Genomic DNA, 21393 nt, shown 5'->3' with positions numbered 1-21393 from the left:
GAAACTTTCCTTTTTTCTTCCTTAATAGTCAGTAAATGGTTGTAAAAGGCAGGTAAAGTGAGCCTAATTTCGGGTAGAAACACACGATTTGAACAGCTGTTAAAATGAATGAAATATACGTTTTTACGTATCAAATTCCAGGATAACTATTTACTATTTATTAATCTGTTGCGTAAGTTACACGAACGAAAAGAATTGTTATCAATTTACGTTGTAAAATTAATAATATATCTATAATACATATATTATCTCAAAAACGCTAATGCGGCCTTCTAATTCGTAACTTCTTAAGGCTGTACTTAAGACGGTCTTGAATATAAGATCCGACTATGAATACCGGCCTAGATAATTTTATCTCAATAGCAGCAAACACATAGCTTGAAAAATGATCGATCTCGGCTTTTTTTAACTCACGCGCGCATTTACCTAACTTCCTTCAGCCGCGTTCACGTCGGAAGTACGTCATCCGCGGGATATTTCGATAGACAGCGGTGGAGATAGCGCCCGCGTCGATCGCGAAATATAACGAGCTCGTACGGAAGTAGCCGAAGCGAGGTAGTTGCGGTCGCCATTTTCTCGGGTAGTCATCCGAAATCATCTTGTCTCTGTCACCACGGTTAATTTTGACCGTATCTCGTTCCGGACGGGGTAAAAGACCGCCTCCTGTCCGCCGTATACGTGCCACACCGACCGTACGTCGCACCGCAAATGGCTTGTCTGAACACCCTTAAGCAGGAAATCAAAACGCTCGAATCCGTCTTCCCCAAGAGCCATGAGAGGTTTCAGATAATGTCTGCGAGCGTGGACGAACTCAGCTGCAGATTCGTCGGTAAAAATGGGAAGAAGTACGAAATACACGCCAATATCACAGTAAGTGTAACACGCGCGCGCACGCCGTGTGCCCGCTCTTGACGCTCCGTTTCACGCAGTTTCACGTCCTGTTACGTCCTCTGTGTAGCGTGAATGAGTGAGTGAGTGAGTGCGTGCGTGCGTGAATACGTGCGTACTTTCATTCGCTGCCTCCTTTCGTTTCGTTCATCTCGTTTTCGCATGGATACTCGCCTGAATTTTGTTACAAATGGTCAATGAACGAGATACTTGTTTTGTGCCATGGACAGGACACCTCGCGGCCAATATCGCAGCTTCCACGTCTTTCGCCTTTCTCGATTATCTTCGACGCCGACCGATTTTTTTTCCTTGCTTTTTCTCCGCGAACGCGAGAACTTTCGTCGAATAAAAAGATCGAAGTCTGTCCTTTCGGACAGAGAAGTATCTGCCGTTCCGAGATCTCTCAGGCATTGTTTTTTTTTACACTGATGTGTCGCAGACAAAGGTGGGAGAGAAGAGGATCCAGACAAAGAATCCCGAACGATCTCGAAGAATGTCGAATCTTCAAGCATTATTCGATCGCGCATTTAGGGACGCAGTTTTCGCAACAAGTCAATTTTTTCTTTTTCTCTCATCTCCTCTTTCTTTCTCTCTTTCTCTGGTAACGTAGAGGCGCGACATCCTATGCGTGTGTGTGAGCGCGCGATGTTAGCACGAGGAACGTCGCAATCGAACGCGATCATTTTGCAATGCGTATTTCCATTCGTATGTATGATTACAGCGTGGATATTTCAGCATCATTTACCGATTACGTGACAGATGTCAGTGTTGTGTGAAAATTTCTTTTTTTGTGTTTCTTTCGCGTGAGTGTTTAAACAGTTATAACGTACATAATTGCGTGGCGTGTATGTACAATTTTGTGTTGAAAGTTTGTTATCTTTCATTTGTTTCCTTTTACAATATGATCTTAATGCCAAGCACGTTAGAGTGTGTTCCATTCCGTGCTCATAACGTTCGCGAGCATCATTTATTCTTGTTTAACATTTGATTGATAAACAACGAGGATGAAACGATTCCAAAGAACATTGCGAGTGTCAAATGGAATGCAGTCTATTTCCATCAATGTAGATTAATTTTAATCTAGGTTCAATCAACTTAGGATACGTTCCATTTGGTGACTCAAGTTAACACAAACATCAGTCTTCCTTGACATTCAGTGAGTAACAAGGATAGAAAGACACTTGTGTTGACTTGTGTCATCAAATGGAAAGTATCCTTCTCTAAGAATTAGAAAAAGATAAGTTGATTAAAGTTAATCTACATTGGTAAAAATGGGCATTAACAGTTTGTTTGTTATTCATATGTCACGTTTAGGGAGATGCTATTAACACTATTTGTGTCAGCCATCCTTGTTTTACGTTTAATAAATGAAGATAAAATTATATAAATAGTGCTAATAGCATCTCCCCGAACGCACTCCTATACTAAAATGCATTAAGCCTTGTGTCCACAGTGCTAAAAATCAGCCCGAGATTTCAGATAGAGAAAGAATTGATCGATAGCATTGATCAATTTGTTCAGATATGATTTATTAATTCTTTCTTTGTCTGAGATTTTGAAGCGATTTCAAGCATTGTAGATACAAGTCTTCAGAACTATCCTCGGTTTCACCAAATTTAAAAAATATTTTGATATTTTATTTTATAATATAAACTATTTTACTTTATAATATAGAAAATGTATAGAAAATGTGATATATTAGTACTAGAGGTCTGTTTTCCATAGATAATCAATGGCGTTTTTTTGTTATGCAATCAGAAGCAATCAAAACTATCTTCATCTTCTGATCTCTGAAGACGAAGACAGCCTTAGCTGTAGTCGCTTCTGATTGGATAATAAAAAAACGCTTCAATACAGTTTTGGAACTTAATATGAAATAGATGTATGATTGAGATTTGGTGAAATCGAAAAGGAAAGTTCTAATGCAGTCTGATGTAGAAATAAAAAACGGACACCTAATGTCTGTTCTTTGCAGCTGAACTAATTGCATTTATGTACAACGAATTCTTTCCAACAAGAGACACAGATGATACAGTGTAAGCTAAATCAGACAAGAGAGATTAAGATTGAGATTGGATTAGAACTTAACCAATTAGATGAAAGAAAACTCGAGTTTAGTGAATTTTTGGTTTGATTGATTAAATTCCAATCTAATCTCGATCTCTAATCTGATTGCAGCTTAATAGATTGCATCATTACTAATTGTTTACTAATGTTGAACAAAGATGAAATGTTACACTATCTCTTGATGGAAAGTATTAATTACTCGTACTTAAAATGAAATAGATATTATATTGGAAGTTTGGCGAAGGCAAAACGGTTTAAGTACAGTCCAGTGCAATGACAAAGAACAGATTTATTAGACTTATTACTTCTTCAGACTTATTACCATTCATAATTGCGTACATTAAATACATAAATTATTTATTATTTAGTTATGTCATTAATTTTAAAGTTGCATTAATTTAATAATGTTTACACATAGGAAACCTATCCTTCAACGCCACCCGTCTGGTTTGCCGAATCCGAGGAGACTAGTGTTACGAACGCTGTACAAATTTTAAGTAACACAACAGGCCGTGACAACCATGTAATCAACCAAGTTGGTATCCTGTTGAAAGAGTTGTGCAGACTACACTCGTTACCGGAACCACCAGATGTTGAAAGGCTGAGAACCGCTTTGGATCCTTTACGTTTAGGAGGATCGAATGAAGCTGTGGCGCAAAGGATGGATGCTGAAGACTTAGACGATATTGACGAAGATGAAGAGAGTGAGACTGAAGAAGACCTTCATCTGGATATGGACGAAGGAGACGCTAATTCTAAAAATAAGGTAAAGAGAAATAAATGATTGATTTATTTTAGTTATTTTTGTCGTCAATCTTTGTTATTAATATTTGTCATTGATCTTTAATAATACAGAGTGAAGAAATGGATTTGGAACATCTCGCGACATTGGAAAGGTTGAGACAGAATCAGAGACAAGATTATTTAAAAGGATCTGTTTGTGGAAGTGTACAAGCTACCGATAGACTCATGAAAGAATTGCGTGATATATACCGAAGTGACAGCTTTAAAAAGGGTATGTTATTGATAATGAGGCTTCCACGGATATTTATTTTAAATATTTACGTCAGACGATTTTTGCGGGTTATAGTTGTGTCGTGTTCTGTTGCTAATAGGTATGTTTCATAAACCTTCATCAGAGCAAAGAGCGTGTTCATATTGAGCTCCACCGAACTCTTTTTATAATCGTTGTTGAGGAAGAAGGAATAGGGAAAGCGCACCTCCTTAGCTTGTCAGGAGAACATATTTTACTTACGTTAAAACCTATATGTCTGTTTAAATTATTTGAATGTTTCTGTATTTCTCGAACCTCTTTGTATTTGCTCGGAAAATATGACGTAACTACAGTAGTCGTTTTATTGAATAATATTTGGTGTTTTGTCTCTTATAATGCTGTGTTTTGACAATGCTGATTGTGTGACATGTTTCAATCTGACATCCCGTTGATATTTCTTCAGACGCACGTTAACCGTTTCACCAATGTGTACTTTCCCACAAGAGCAAAATATTGTATATATTTTTGCAGTACTGAGTGGAGGTTTATAATCTTTAGGATTTCTCTTTAGGTTTGCTGTCTTTCTTGAAGGCTTGAACATTTTTTTACGTTGACCATGATAAATTATTTATTGGGATGTTGATTGTTAAGGCCGTAGCACAGACTTTTGCACAACGCATAACGCATAGTGCATAAGCGAATTAACTAATCAGAATCTTTCCTTTCCTCTTATTTCATAGAAAAGACGAATTTCGATTGATTGATTCCCTTATACACTATGCATTATGCGTTATGTAAGAGTCTGTGGTGGCCATTAAGGAAGTCTAAGAATTTGCGAAGTTCATCATTGCCATGTCTCCAGATTACGAATGTATCGTCTACATAACGGAATTAAATTTTTGATTTGATAGCTGACATCTTACGAAGGCCATCTTTGGAGTGGCCTTTCCAAGAAGAATTTGCAATTACAGGAAAGATAGGAGAGACCATTGCCACGCTAGAAGTCTGTTCGTAGGAGAAATATACAATTGTCGGTTAGTGCTCAACTAAAGGGGTGACTTTATGTGAGGTTTTAATTACATTTAGACCTGTATTTATAGTCCATTCTTCTTTCAAGTCCGTCTGAAGTAATATTTTAAGACGCTAATATGACCCTCTGATTGGTTCGTGACATCTTAAGACTGTACTTAAGACAACTTTAAATATAAGACTCAACTATGAATATTAGCCTTATATGTAGAGTTCCCTTCATAGAAACTTTTATGAAAAGCGATTCTACATCGAAACTTATCAACATATCGTCAGGACGCAGACGGATTTTTTTTAGATTTCTGTATGAAATTCGTCAAGTCGGTGAACTAGAAAATATGAGAGATCGCATGTCAGGGATTTTATGACATTGACAATTGGTTTGAAAAGGATATTGAGTTTATGTACTTTTAGTAGATCATATAATCTTGGTGAAAAATTTGTAGAGTTCAATATTGCTTTAGATCGGGAGGTAATCATATTAACTTTTTTCCTAACTCGGAAAAAATGAACATTTTTATGTATGTATGTACGTATGTACGTATACACATAAAAAATTTTCACTTTACACATTTCTGATATAGGGAAAATGTTACATAATTATTGATGAGCTTTGATGTAGAGTCGTTTTTCACAAAAGTTTGAATTAAAGAAACTCTAAATATAATTAAGGTCTTATATTAAGTCCCCAATAATATCATCCTTTTAATTGAGCACTGCTTAACAACCATATATTCTTCCTACAACGACCAATTTTATAGATTCTTGGTATAGCTATGGGCTCTCCTATTTTTCCTGTAATTGCAAATTCTTGAAACTTTCAAAGAAGATGCTTTTTGTAAGATGCCAACTATCAAATAAAAAATTTGGTTCCGTTACGTAGACGATACATTCGTAATTTGGAGACATGGCAATGATAAATTTCGTAAAGTCTTAGACTTTCTCAATAATCAACATCCCAATAACTGATTTTTCATGAACAGAGAGGAGAATGGAGGGCTTCCCTTCCTAGATATTTTTATCGTAAAAAAAGCTGACAATATTTTCAAGTATATAGGAAATCAACACACTAATAGATTATATTTACATACTGAATCACATCACGGTCTAGCAAAAAAAAACAGTCGACAATCCACTTACTTGTGCATAGAGCAATAAGTATCTAATAAAGAATACCTACAGACAAAACTCAACTATTTAAAATAAATCTTGCAATAAAACGAGTGTGAACAGGATAACCAGCAGGGCAAAGAACGGACAAACAATCACAGAATGAGTTAAAGCCTTTTTATTCTCTTAGATTGAAAAAGAACAACAGACTGAATCGACAGGATTTTAAACAAACGGCAACATCATTTTTCAACGGAATTTTTCAAGCCGTCAAGGAAAACAGAATAAATCTATATATATATAAAGAAAAATCATAAAGACTAAAAACCTTCACTCCGTTCCGCAAAAATATATAACATACCTTGCTTTTGCGGGAAAGTATAAATCGGTGAAACGATCAACGTGTGCTTGAAGGAATATCAACGGGATGTCAGATTGAAACATGTCATATAATCAGCATTATTAAATCAGTATTGAGATAGCAAATACTATTTGATAAAACGTCTACTATAATTACAATGACATGGTATTTTCCGAATAAGTACAGGGAGAAATTTTAGAGAAATACAGAAACACATTCGGATAATTTAAACAGAGATATACAAGGTTATAACGTAAGTAAAATATGGAAGACTCTTCCCCTCAATAGCGTTTATATAAAGGAAATTCTGTGGTGGTGCAGCTCAGTATTGCTCAGTATCAGTGCATTACTCACCCTGATGAAGTGGACAGTAAGATTTACGAAACAATGGATAACGACACGGCGATAACCCTCTGCATTTTTGAAGAGTATGTTATTTTGAAAATTTTGAGATTACAATTAAGTTTTTATAATTATACATGCATTTTATATGTATATATAGTGTTTTTAAATTTGACAAGTTTTTAAAGTAAATTCTTTACATACAATAAACAAGAAAATCATGCGAACTTAGGTCTAAAAATGTGTAGGATGAAAGTTAAAAGATAAGATAAAAATTATTGAAAGATATTTAACAACAAAATTTTATTCAACTGATGATATTTGACTAGTATTAAGTCACAGTTTGCTAGAATATTCGAGATGTTCTCTATTATTTGATTGATCACATACAATTTTAAATCTCTTGTATATTCAATGTTAATTGAAAATGGAAACATATGCTTTATTAATGTATTTTTGATATTTGTGAACTATTTATATTTTGTGAACTGTGATTTGATATTAATTCGTCAGTTCAAAATTTTGTCAAATTTTTCAATAATAACAGCATTGCCATCCAGTCACTTAAGTTATTTATCTTTTTTTTACAAGTCACGTCCAAAATAGGTTATAATAATCACCATTAAAAAAATTTTTTTTCGCGTGTAGTTCCTCAGATAAGGGGGAAATAGGTTCCTTCTGCCCTCTCTTTGAATAACATAGCACAAAGACATTCAACCAACCTCTTGTATTAATTCTCTTTTCTGTAATTCTTCAAATACGAAATTTCTTATTAATAATTCTGGTTTTTTTTTGTTTAAATCCGTACATTAGCCTTTTAAGCGCCGAAAACTCTTAACCTACATATGTAGGGCGCGAGTGGGATCGAACCCGGAATTACAAATCTTGAGTCGATGATACAAAGCGTGTAGTTATTCGATATTCCTCATTTTCTTGAGCTGAAATAGTTAGTAAAACAAGCATTTTATTCATATTTTCGTTGTCTCATCTGATAACAGTTGCTCACTGTTACTCGTTAGTACTGATCCAGTATTAAATTTGTCGCCTTTAAGTTTCAAATAGATGTGAAACTAAAAGGCGACATGACTTTCAAAAACTATAATTATTTTTTTGCATATTCAAGGAATATGTTTTTGTTTTTTGTTGCATTTAAAAAAATTTATCTTTTTTTATCATCTGATGAGTGTGTTGTCAAAAGAATTTTGAAATATTCTGTATACATTTGATGTTTTTTTTTTTTTTTTCAGGAATGTATAGCATAGAACTAGTAAATGACAGTTTGTATGAATGGAATATCAGATTGATGTGTGTAGATCCTGATTCACCACTCCATAGCGATCTCATTCTTTTGAAAGAGAAAGAAGGCAAAGACAGTATTCTTCTCAATATGCTTTTCAAGGTAATAAGGCTAAACTTAAGACTTAAGCTTCGAATAGTAGTAATAGGAATAGTATTACAGAGACTGATGTAGTCCCATTTGCTGCTACTATATCATCTAGGTCTAGAGGATTCTTCTGTAACTCCTAACAGATTAGTTCCAGCTCAATGTTGTGTACTGAGCCTTATGAGACTGCTCAATCTTCCTCTCCCTCAGATCTTAAGCTTAATGTAGTCCTAGGATATGTGCATTTCTTTATATCCTTAGGCTTAGTATAGTACTAAAACCTGTACCTTTTTAATCGTGCTTTTTTGATCAATCTCTTATAAAACGATATATAGGAGTGATGGTCAGAATCAAATCTGGAATTATGAGTTGACCATTTTCATAAGGAGTCAGACGTCACCGCATTAAGCTTTGAATAAGATATATACATATATGTATTAATTTACATTTTTTCTAAACTTTTTTCGTAGATATTTTATTCCTAACTTTTATCATCGTAGGAAACTTATCCGTTTGAACCTCCATTTGTAAGAGTCGTACATCCTATCATATCTGGTGGATATGTTCTTGTGGGAGGTGCCATTTGCATGGAGCTTCTTACAAAACAAGGGTGGAGTTCGGCGTATACAGTAGAAGCTGTTATAATGCAGATTTCAGCGACGTTAGTGAAAGGAAAAGCGCGTATACAGTTCCAAGGATCAGGCGGCGCTGGCAAAGTGTGTGGCGGACAAGGCCAATATAGTTTGGCACGTGCCCAACAGTCATTCAAGTCTCTTGTACAAATACACGAAAAGAATGGTGAGAATTTATTTGTTTTATGCGCTGTTATTAATTATTAACATCGCTTAAAAACGTGTTTGCTTTTTAATAGGTTGGTTCACACCTCCAAAGGAGGATGGCTAATGAACACCAATTGCGGAAAAGTACCGAAAATATGATACATGCTTACAGCTGAGACTTTAATTCGGTGTGTGCCCAACAAGTAATTGTTATGATAATGATTTGATACACAAACACAACAGTAACTAGGTAACTTAAGATACTGAATTAATCTAACATATAATTCCTTTGATGGCTAAAAAAGCTGCCGTACACCTTGGTTATGTATCTATATTTTTTTCGGTCATTAGTAGTTAGATCGCGAATTATATCGATAAATGTAAGGTATCATTTCGCTTGAAATTGATTCTTATATTTTAAGAATCGCATTGTTACAGTATCGTAATTTTATGTACTCGCTTCCCCTTAAAGATACATATGTTGTACGTGCGAAACAGTATAATTATTCTGAAAAATGTTCGTTTTCTGAATAATGCGATCGTACTTCCTGTCTCTTTAACGGGAGGAGATTATGATTGACCGTTTTACATAAATAATACTGGACAAATTTTTAAGCTTTTCTTTTATTGTTTTATTATTGTATCTTCTTTATTTTCTCTAAAGCAACTGTTATGCTCGGTGCATTTCAATGACGAGGCTGTATTTCGTTGCTAATATATGCCGTAAACAAGTAAAAACAGTGGTAGTAAAAATGCATCTCTTGAAGAAAAATATACATCACTTCTATTCTTGAAATCTTTTGTCAAATATCTCTTGATATTCAAAAATTATGTGAGCGCACAACCAAAACATCTTTCTTTTTTCCAAAACTATGTAGAAATAAAATGGCTAAATAAAATATAAAAGTATAGCTTTTACATCGGGAGGCTTTAGAGAGTACGATTATAGAAGTTACAAAAGTCTCTGCAGGCTTTTAAGACTTGCAATTAATTATATGTTTTGTAAAACTAATTTTGTCTATATCAATAATCAAGTCAAGATTTTTGACACGAGAAGCGATATTTTTTTACATTCGGCGAATAGTATATTTCGTAGCATTATTGGATTAGATGAAAGATAGATCTTATAGTGCTTGTATCAGTTGCTTTCTATTTACATCAAAACTTAGATAGCTCTCATTTGTGACGTCTTAACTCAGTTGAATACACACTCCTTTTCATTCTGACAAGTGAGATTCAACTGAGTTTTTACTTACAATCTACACAAATTCGAGAACGTGTACTTTGTTGACTGGGTCTTGTTAACTCACATTAAAAATAAAATAGACCTATGTTATGAGATAACTTTGTCATCAAAGTAAGCAAGTAGTGACGTCATTTTTATAATCACATAACTTTTGACTCACTTATGTGAAAATGGAAAGCAACTATTGCACAATACAGTAATTAATGTGGATGTGTATCTTTTTGGATAGAACGTAAGAATGATATAAATGCGAATATATAGATGCTGTAGCGCGCAGCATTGATCGCGTGATCTCATTATCCTGCGGAAAGTTCGTCATTTCCGTCGTTAGTAGAGAACTCCTTCGCGACGCAGAAATACTTTCCTCGTTAATCTTAATTTCGCCGCTTGGCAATATATATATATATATATATATATACACATATATATATACACCCTCTTTTGTGTAATATTCAGTATTCGAATATAGAAACTGTATAGCTGTGTACATAATACAAGTACTCTTTAGAGTCTATCAGAGAGCATAAATACAATAAAAGCTTAAAAGTTTTGGTTGTGTGTTTCATCAAACAAATCCATTCTAAAATCTATTCTTTATTATTTTCTCTATGACACAATCTATAAGATATAAAGGGTGCTCTTCATTTAATGATACAAGTCGACGCTAATATAACGTTATATCTTTGTTATTCATTGACGGTCAAGAAAGATGGAATGATGTTTGTATCGACTTTTATCATCAAATGGAAAGCACCTACAATCATATTGTATATGCAAGATATAATTTTTTTAATAAGAGATGCGTGAGCTAAACATTATCGACATGAAATTAATTCTCATGTACAAATTTGTTTTCGAAGAATTATGAGTTTCATGCAAATGTTAGAGTTTCTAACAATCGCAAGAGAGGAAACTTTTTTGAGTGATTTTATACATTCGATAATAATTGACTGTTGTTTGTGTAAGCAGTAAATAGCCAAAGTGGTGTGTTGTGTAAACACTTCTTCTAAAGCGAATTTGTCCATTAGAATTAATAATATAACAATATCGTAACATTTGTAAGTTTAGTAAATTAATTTTTACTATCAATTGTACTTGTAAAAGGTACCTCTTTTCATAAAAATTGTATATCTGTTATTGTTAAATGCGTTTTTGCAATACGGCAATGAAGTTACGTTACTGAAACTGTAAAAATTACAGACGTTAATCGATAATATTCTCCGGGTTTGTATCACACTTCTAAACATTTATGCAGTTTATTTCGTACATACATCATACATACATACATACATACATACATACACACATACATACATACACATGTCCTGATACTCCTGATTTGTATACATGCATATACACATACACATATACACATATGCATTCTGTTCCTTATGCTTCATCTTCCTACGTAATCTCGAATGAGTAGTCTTTCTGCAACTATCATGTTCATTTGCAAACATGTCAACATGAACATTTATGAATATCACTCACAAGTAGTCATATTATTTTCATAAGAGTCAAGAAAATCTGTCATTTTCGTTGTAAATATATCGTCAATTGAAACAACCAATTATGACGGTTCAACTGTTATATTTCAGGGATTTTTATTTCAAAGGTATCATTACTTTTAATAATATTACGTTAGGATACGTGTCTGCGTAATTATCGTGTTTGCTTTCGTTAGAATGAATGGATATACCTGAACGCCTATTAATCGTATGGAGATGGAGCAGTACATATGTTATTGGTAATAACGCATGTACAATGTATCAGTATACATGATTATTGGTATAACTGGATCGAGTAGCGTGGGTCACTAGTTTCGTTCGCGGTACAGTTAAACTCGTTTGTGAGCAAATCATATGAGCAGTATCGTCATATAAATAATAGATTCTTAAGTATAGGTGTGCGATCATCGAGCTCGTTGTCAACGGGTACCACGATTTGTACAGCCGCCGCCCGTTTGACACTGAGTGCTGGTTGTTCGACGTCGTTAAACGTTATGTTCTTTGCCAAAACTTCGTGTCGTCTGTTAAGTTTTATTTTTATTTTTTTTTAATCTGCGTACGATCGCGAGGAGCAATGTGACATGTGTATTTTTGCTACAAATATCGTTAAGATTTTTCGTTTTCTTAACACGACATTTAACATTCGACTCTTACTGATATTCGTGATAATATAAAAAAATCTCAGAATCTCAATGTAAGGCTGATATGTTGCACGCGATTAGTTCGAATTAATTACATTTAATAAACGAGATACGAGTAACGAGAGTAATAAGATAAGGTAACGATAATTCCGCGCAACGTATTGGGATTTGTTCTGGATTGAACTTTGACGAAAGATGTGCGCCTAAAGAAGTGGAAGTTTGAATTAGTTGGTTATTACATAACTCTGGAATGCATTTCTCAAATTTTTAGATTGTGTGCAGTAATGAGTTGTCAAATTTTTTGTTGTGTATATTCGAAGTAATTTTTCTATTTGAAGACTGATAAAAGTAGAACTTGTGAATGTACTTTTCTTCCACGTTACATTTGTAAAATGTGTCTTTCACACTATACTTGGATTCGTGAGCATGAGAATAAAAGATACTCGAGCAATTTATCCGTGTTGAATGGGACTTTCTATGTATTTGTGAATATGAAAACATGAAATTGTAACGTAAGATTTTCGTACGAAGGCATTAGTGCCAATTAGGAAGGTGGATAACATATCCCATTCCAAAATGTATTTGTGGCAAAAATAGTCATCTAAAGTCTCTTCCAACTCATTTTTTCCGTTTCATTAATAATGTGGATGTTTATTATACGTTAAGTAAATGCGAATAATCGATTGCTGTAATGACAAATTATTTCTTTTTGTTTAAAGGGAGAGCACCCGGTTCACGCGGAACTTTTAATAAGCGACTGAAGTGACTGAATGTAAAACATGATACAAGCATATACGGAAATTATTACATCCACGTGTACCTGGTAACAAATCTGCATTCTAATCAAGACAGAACGACAAGTAATAATCCGCGTTTCGCTTGAACCGTGGTATTTGATTGCATCCATTTGATACTTGGGATATAATGACTTTGTGTATCGTGTTAAGTATATGATATAACTTAACTCTCATATTATAACATGTTCTGACGAGGGTATAGACTTTCGGATCAAAGCAGAGTGTGCCGTACACGTTGAGAGAAATAGCGATTAAAGTTTTCTTTATTTTCAGTTTTTATCGCAAATTTTCGGAATCGTCCACCTCTCCTCTTTTCCGCAAACATTTCGTTATTTTCTCGACGTGAACGATGATATGTTCCCCGAGTCTAAACCCATAAGTTAACTTATGTCTCTACTCTGTCTGCGTACCTATTTGCGTAATTAACTCATTGGTCAACCAAGAGATCGATTATTTTTTGGTAATCGGTCGCGTCGTCTCATTGTCAATATAATCTTAAGATTACTCTACGTATCTTAAATCTGCTCCACTTGTATATCGTACCATTACTGATTTGAGTGAAAGTTTCCATAATTCTAATATATCAAGCATTATATTTTCTCTCTTCTCTCTCTCTCTCTCTATATATTTTCTCTCTCTCTCTCTCTCTCTCTCTCTCTCGTACACCACAATTTCACGTTAAGTTACGTTAATTATTGTTTAGGAAAACGCTACGAAACACAAGAAATAAAGATTTTAATAAAAAAATTTATTTGGATGTGTATATATACATACATGCACCCTTTTTATATTTTCAGATTATTAAAATATAAGAAAATATAAAACGAATGATTTTAATAATTAGTTGCGCCGTATTACCCATATCTCGTCTCTGATAATATCTAATGTAATTTAAGGAGGGAGATTCTGGATTAGAGGATCAAAATTTTATATTTTTTTGCTTTAATCAATAGTATTGCTCTCAAAAAATATACTCGCAAAGTTTTAGACCGAAATTCAAAATACTTCTGTTACAACCTGAGGAATAGGTACGCGTTGCGCAGATGTACAGCGCGCGTGGCGGAAGCGTCCATTGTCCTTCGCTTCTCGGTCCCTAGCAGGTGTTATTGACCTTAGTAGATGTTTATTTTCAAAGAGGGCACATGCAAAATTCAAACGAGAATTTTAATTCCATTTGGTGCCTCGCTCCGCAAAAATTATAGAAATCGCCGCCTTCGTTGTTGCATGTCTTCAATGAAGGCTATTTTGGCATTTTAAAGATAATGCAGTTGCTAAAAATAAATATTGGCCAATATTGTAAAATATTCGTTGACAATTACGACGAGCAACGAGTTACGAGGCAGGAACGGCGCTGATTAAACAGCATGAAAGAGGCTCATACAGCTCATAGATCATAGATTGCAATTAACGTGACAAAACGAGTTTTATGAGGAAGCGGAAGGTTGCTGTATGGGCCTAGAATAGCAGTTAACGGTAAGTTGCCAAAAAATATTATTTTTTGGTACCAAAAACTTTAAATGCATTTTTCTCAAAACCACTTTTTCGAAATTGACGTGCAAGATTACTCAAAAATTATTGGACCAATTGACTTCTTGTAAGGTTTGCTACATAATTATCAACCATCCTAGATGAACTAAAAACGTTTATTAAAAAATTAGTATAAATAATTATTTTTGTATAAATCAAAATTTTTTGTTTAAAATCGTTACTTTTTTCAAATTTGCACAATTCTTACAATTTGATACTTTTCTCCTATTTTTTTTTCTTTGAGGATAAAATTATCTAATTAAAAAAAATTTTTGGTTTTTTTGTTTCAGGCAAAAATTACAAGCTCCAAATTGCACGCCAATTTACAATTCCGGTGTTGAAGCACGATATTGATTAATAAATAACTTTTTATTATATTCATTATTTATTTATTAAAAAACTATTTTGTATTCTTCAAATATACAACAAATCACCTCTAAAGTTTTGGAAAGATCGGTTTCATGATTTGTTCATAAAAAAACAATTACTTTTCAGCATTCTAAACCAGGTTTCTCCCTTAATAATTCAATATAGAAAAAACAAAATTACAAAATCAGTAGGTAACTAAGAGCTAATACATAGTTGTTATTAATTTACCTTACAATTCTTCTTTATTCTTCTCCTGTACATACATTTCCGATGTTTCGGCTGCTTTTTTCAGCCATCTTCATGGTATAACATCAGGCTTAATAATCAAAAAATTAAAATGCACTGTTCTGAATGTAAGTAAACAGTACATTTAAATTTTTGGATTATTAAGTCTAATGTTATACCATGAAGATGGCTGAAAAAAGCAGCCGAAACGTCGGAAATATATACAGGAGAAGAATAAAGGAGAATTGTAACGTGCATTAATAACAACTGTGTATTCGCTTTTAGTTGCCTATTGATTTTGTAATTTTGTTTTTGATATTGAGAGCTCGATTAATTTATATAATTCAATATAGTATAATATGAAAAATGTTCGAATCAAGATATGAAATAAGATACGCGCACTAAAAGATACTGAGTGAATATATGTACGGGAAGAACTGTTTTATTGAAGTATCTAAAAATTTAGCTAGATAAAGAAAATAATTGTTAGACTATCAAAATAATTATGTAAGACGTTCAAATATGATAATAATACCGCAAAAAGTGTTAAAATTTTAAAAATTAGTTTGAGCGTCCAATATAATATTATATTTTTTATAATATAATTATTTTCAGATCTTTTAGCAGTATTTTTAGCTAAATTTTTAGCTTATATTTTAGTAAACCTTTTCTGTGTACGTCCGCAAATCATGGCACATAAGTTGCGCACAATGAAAGAAATAGAGAATTAATTGCTCTTTAAATTCTCTTTGGAATGGAACTCGCATGAAAATTAATCTAATCTTAAAAAAAAAAGAGTGGCCCGGTTTTCAAATTTTAAGAGTGAAATTTTACTCTTCAAAGTGAGTATTCACTGTAAAAATTTTAGAGAGTGTATATTTCGAAAAAGTAAATGAGATGAAAATTAGAAAAGGGAGCAAATTTACTAGAATATAATTTCATTGGTCAATATAGTGAAACGTAGAGGTTAATAATGGCTAAAAATTTATAAACAAAAGTTAAAAAAGAAGCATACAGCCAATACGCCAGTTGTTTGTTGCGATGTATTATAACATTTAAAATGATCTTTACAAATTGAAAATCATAAACGTTTTGGTCGATATTCGGTCTTCATCAGTATGTTCTACTATACAATAATTAAGTCGGAAATTAAGTAAAAAATTCGAATTAAAATAAAAGAATAAATCTCAGTCATTATAATATGCTATGGTCATTAAATGTAACAAGTTGAGTGTATGAATTCGTCTGAAGTTCTTGTAACATAGTTGATATTAGTGTGACCATTAATATTGGTCCGCTATCAATTGCCAATCCACAAGTCGTAAGGAATTACCAAGTTCTTTACTCGTACGTGATAGGAGTTACAATTATTCACCAACACTCTTTTTCAGTCTTTATAAATTAATTTAAATTATTAGGTATGGGAATAAGTTTCCGCCCATTAGAGAGATGTCGTTAGTAGCACTGCTTGTGTGTTTGATAAAACGGCAATGCATGTATTTGAAAGGTGTGTGTTCAAGCTTTTGAGCCCAGTAGTTGATATTCGTTCGAAGCGATTTGTTTGAACTAAGCTTTGAAACAAAAACAATAGAAATGGGACGATAGGCACGATAAGCTCATTCTGCTACGTGACAACGCAATGTCACACGTTGCAAAACCGGTCAAGAAATACTTGGAAGGAGTAAAGTGGGAAATTCTGCCCCACCCGCCGTATTCACCGGACATTGCTCCTTCAGATTTCCATTTGTTCCGGTCCATGCTGTCGGCCCTTTCTGGAGAGCGATTCAATTCTTATGAAGATATCAAAAAATAGCTTGATAAATGGATCGCTTCAAAAGAACCAGATTTCTTCCTTCGAGGAATAACTGTTTATTACCTGAAAGGTGTGGGAAAGTTGTCGCTTCTGATGGAGCATACTTTGAATGAACTTACTTTGTATTGTTTTGTTTAAATAAATACATCTTTTTCGTTAAAAAAGGGCGGAAACTTATTCCCATACCCAATAATTTTTTGATGTTCATGTCTTTCATGGCTATATGGATTTTTATCTGTTATTCGTTGCCACTGGAATTGTCAACCATTACCAATTGAATAAAAAGATTGAGTTGCCACTCTACCGTCTTGCCATGAAGTGAGAATTTTACAATATATGTTCAGACATACTGATGATGGCCCAAAAGCAGGCCGAAACGTTTATGCGTAACTAATTGTACTATATTTTTCAACAATAAACGATTTTTATTTTCGCATTAACAACCGCGCAAAAAACTCTTATTAACCCTTATTTGTTTTTGTTTTTTGACATTTTAAATATATTATAATACATCGCAACAAACAACCGGCGTATTGGTTGTATGCTCCTTTTTTAACTTTTTTTTTCAATATAATGAATTTGCGCACTTTTGTAATTTTTTTCATCTTGTTTCAAAATAATATATAATAATAAAACGTGTAATTGATCTTTATTCTCGGTTCTCTATTCCTTTGATTGTATGCAGCTTTTAAATGAGATGCGTCAAACTTTTGAAGATAGAATCAATCGAGAGATTATCATAAGACTCGGAACTATGTTTAATATGTGTTAGCAGTGCTGGGATCCGAAACATTGACTACATTTACACGAACACGCTTAATTGTGTTTAATAACATTCGTAGTTAGAAACTGGTCTAGGAACACAGTCACTCTCTTCTTCAGAGGAATAGCTATACGATTGGCCAGTTTCGTAACTGTGGATGTTATTAAACCCGATTAAGGGTGTCCGTGTAAACGTAGTCATTGTCGTAACGGCCTTTGCGAATGGTAGTTCGTCTGATATGAATCATTTTGCTGTGTACAATCAAATACGTATATTTGCTTAAAAATTACTGATTTAAAAAAGTAATGTAACCACGCTTCAATGAAAGAGTTAACTTCACGCGGAACATTTATTACGATCGTTTTGTGTTGTATACTGCGGTTGTATTGCGACGCGACGCTTTGAGCATCAACGTGAAGTTAACGTCACGTGTTTCAATTCGTAACGAATGCACAGCGCGTTCGGTCGGCTGAGTGCGTCCAATATGTTTTTCGTCATTTTCGCGTTTTTCTATATCCGTGTCTACATCCGTATACATCGCGATCGATGGGCGAGCATTAGTTGATAAGTGATTCATGATGGGATTGTCGGAGTATCACGATCGGATTAAATCCGGCGGAGCATGGCGAACAATGTGGCGACTGGTAAGTAGATTCGTTTTCTTCCGACATTCATTTACAATTATATATTTAAAACTGTGATTAGGATTATTGATAGTATATTTGGTTATTTACGAAGCGGCTTAATTACTTTCTTTTCTCGAAGAGATTTATTTTAAAAGTACATATTAAACATTACTTAACAAAAAATAAGGAACACGCTCAAAATTGTACAATATTCAGATCATTGTAACTCGGAGAAAAATCATCTCAAACAAGAAATCAGAATAGTACTTGAAAACTTGAAATCTTTACTTCTGAAATCGGTAATTCATATTTCGATTTGACTGATTTGTTTGGAAACTATATGAATATTCGTCAAATCTGTAAATTTTGTACGAAATTTACAATGTTCCATGGTGTGAACTAGAAATCAGGGACCGAATTGAAAATCGTTTTTCGGAACCCCTTTTTTTAGTGAACCTAAACCGAAACCGTACTCAAATTTTATAAAGTTTATAGTATCGAAACTGTAACCGAACCGTAAAATTTTACGATTTTTTTCAGTTCTTTTTTCTGTTCTTAATCTTTAATCTTTATCCTTAATTTTTGTTCTGCTCGTTCCTTCGTTTAAATTATCAATGTTCAATCCAGTACCACCGTCGCCAGCTCCCTTAACAACCGGAATGCAAATACCTCCAACACTTATATGATATAAGGAATTCGGCGGGACCACGAGACATATTTAATGCAAACTTTTTTTAAGATACTAGCATTTTTTTCATTTATATCTTTCCCAGACAGCACAGAATATTTATGATAAATATTTGTTAATATTCATTTTTTGAAATGTTATATAGATATTTTATATAAAGCTTTATTCGCGCGAAATATTATTAAAATATAGACTAAATATTTTATGCAATATTTATGATAAATATAAATAAATATTTCTAATAAGTATTTTTTATTTGGATTATAATGTCTCATGAAGTATTTTTATAGCATTTACTATAACTATTCTAATAAGTATTTCATAATATTTATAATAAATACCATTTATGATCTGTGCAATCTAAAACCACAAAAATATTTACAAAATATTTAAAACAAATTTTATAAATATTTCTAAATATTTTGTAAATATTTTGTAAATATTGTGTGCTCTCTCTGTCTGGGTTCTTACCAATATATTGCAAATTTATAAGTCATGACATTCAAGAATACATATATGTAGACTTTATGTTGTGGCGATTATTATATCACCACGACATAGGTTACTTTCCAATTGCAATATCCGTAGACACTTTCGTGCACACGGCGACACAAGTTGCGTTCCAATTGTCCGTTATCGTCGACATAACACTACACATCCATACTCAGCCGAGGGCTGTGTAAGCTTGTGTTTTCTAGTGACAATTAAATATTACTAACTGCAGTGGCTATAAATGAGATTGGAAGACGTTGAGTAGCCGGCAGTTTTACTTTTTTTTGTTTAATATAGACGGAAAAAGCTACATTTAATCTAACTCCATCCGAAACGGATCTCAACCGTACATGGCGTACACATTCTGTTCCAATTGAATCGTGCACAACGTTACACCTTGTGCATTCCTGTGTACGTTTGTGTTAAGATATGTTAAGTAATTGGAAAGCACCCATAGTAGATCAAATGTGCGACTGTTTTGCAGGAATTAACGTTGTTCGAGCTATACATGTACATGTCGCATTTACGAGCTTGGTAAACAGAGCTGATTTCCGCAAAGGCCACAGGTATTTCAATTATTCTATTATAGGTTGGAGGAAAAGTTCTGCGGACTTTTTAATAAATGACTGAGATGACACTAGTGCCAAAAATATATATCATGTGTCATTCAAGTGCCAGTTTGCCGCACATTTTTTGACAAGTCACACTATGCTTAACATTTGGTAGAAATGTTTGTTTTGGTCGGACGTGTTTTGCGTGTACGGACATACAAGTAAAATGAAAGAGCAAAAATTGCATTTTCGCCATATTTTTATTCCGTAAAAGCCATAAAGTGGCAGACGCTAAACGCAAAATATGCGCTGTGCATGATGCCTCGGTCTTAAGCGCGGATACATGCGAAAGATGGTTTGCCCGCTTCTGTTCCGAAGAATTTAACCTCCAAGATGCATCACGTTCAGGACAATCAAATACTGCTAACGAAAACCAACTCCTGGGTGCAGTGAAGAGTGATCGACACTTAATGACTCGAGAGATTGCGGAGCGTTTCGGTATCCATCATACAACGGTTGCGGACCGATTGAAAAACTTGACATGGTGAAAAAGACCGATGTATGGGTGCCGCACGAATTGATCGAAAAGAACATCATGGACCATATTTTGGTGTGTGAATCTCCTGAAACAAAATTCTCTAGATTCATTTCTGAAACGGATCATCACTGAAGATGAGAAATGGGTTGTATACAACAACATCATGCAGCAGAAGTCGTGGTGCGGTCCAGGCGAGTCTTCAAAAACGATGGCGAAACTTGATTTATATCCGCAGAAGGTGATGCTTAGCATTTGGTGGGATTACAAAGGAGTGTTGTTCTTCGAATTGCTCCCGCAGTTTGGCAGGGCCAAACGATAGATTCGAAGAAGTACTGCGCCCAGCTCGACAAATTGCGCAAGGCAATACAGGAAAAGCAGCCAGAATTGTCGAATAGGAAGGGCGTGGTCCATCATGACAACACCCGAGCATACACTTCTTTCATCACGAAAAAAAATTGCAGAGCTTTGGCTGGGAAATAATGTAGCACCTATCATATTTACCGGACCTTGCACCGATTATCACTTGTTTCGCTCGCTGTAAAACTCTTAACGGTCAACAGTTCGACTTAATGGAGATCGTCCGAAATTACCTCGCTGATTTTTTCACTCACAAGTTCTAAGGATTTTATGAGAGCGACATCAAGGCCCAACTGAA

General features: G+C 34.0%; 1 protein-coding gene across 2 annotated transcripts; it reads left to right on the top strand.

Moving 5' to 3' along the window:
* Positions 1 to 533: 533 nt before the first annotated feature.
* LOC108767589 (ubiquitin-conjugating enzyme E2 Q2) lies at positions 534 to 13864 on the top strand. Of its 2 annotated transcripts, none has more exons than XM_018517550.1 (7): positions 534 to 870; positions 3374 to 3721; positions 3811 to 3970; positions 8039 to 8190; positions 8676 to 8973; positions 9047 to 9142; positions 13069 to 13864. In XM_018517550.1, exons 1-6 carry the CDS (start codon positions 709 to 711, stop codon positions 9076 to 9078), a joined length of 1152 nt encoding a protein of 383 aa, XP_018373052.1. In that variant the 5' UTR covers positions 534 to 708; the 3' UTR covers positions 9079 to 9142; positions 13069 to 13864. The 2 variants fall into 2 exon arrangements, with proteins under 2 accessions (XP_018373052.1, XP_018373051.1); XM_018517549.1 differs by having other exon boundaries at positions 535 to 870; positions 9047 to 9204.
* The last annotated feature ends 7529 nt before the right edge of the window (positions 13865 to 21393 follow it).

Source organism: Trachymyrmex cornetzi, unplaced genomic scaffold (assembly GCF_001594075.2).
Source record: "Trachymyrmex cornetzi isolate Tcor2-1 unplaced genomic scaffold, Tcor1.1 scaffold694, whole genome shotgun sequence".
NCBI lineage: Eukaryota > Metazoa > Arthropoda > Insecta > Hymenoptera > Formicidae > Trachymyrmex > Trachymyrmex cornetzi.
The sequence above is the reverse complement of the archived record's forward strand: the minus strand, read 5'-3'. Positions and strand labels throughout refer to the sequence as shown.

Coding starts and splice junctions, on each gene's coding strand:
- LOC108767589 (XM_018517550.1), top strand. CDS start 709: ATGGCTTGTCTGAACACCCTTAAGCAGGAAATCAAAACGCTCGAATCC. Junction 3,722..3,810: donor ACGCTAATTCTAAAAATAAG/GTAAAGAGAAAT, acceptor TTAATAATACAG/AGTGAAGAAATGGATTTGGA. Junction 8,191..8,675: donor TTCTCAATATGCTTTTCAAG/GTAATAAGGCTA, acceptor TTATCATCGTAG/GAAACTTATCCGTTTGAACC.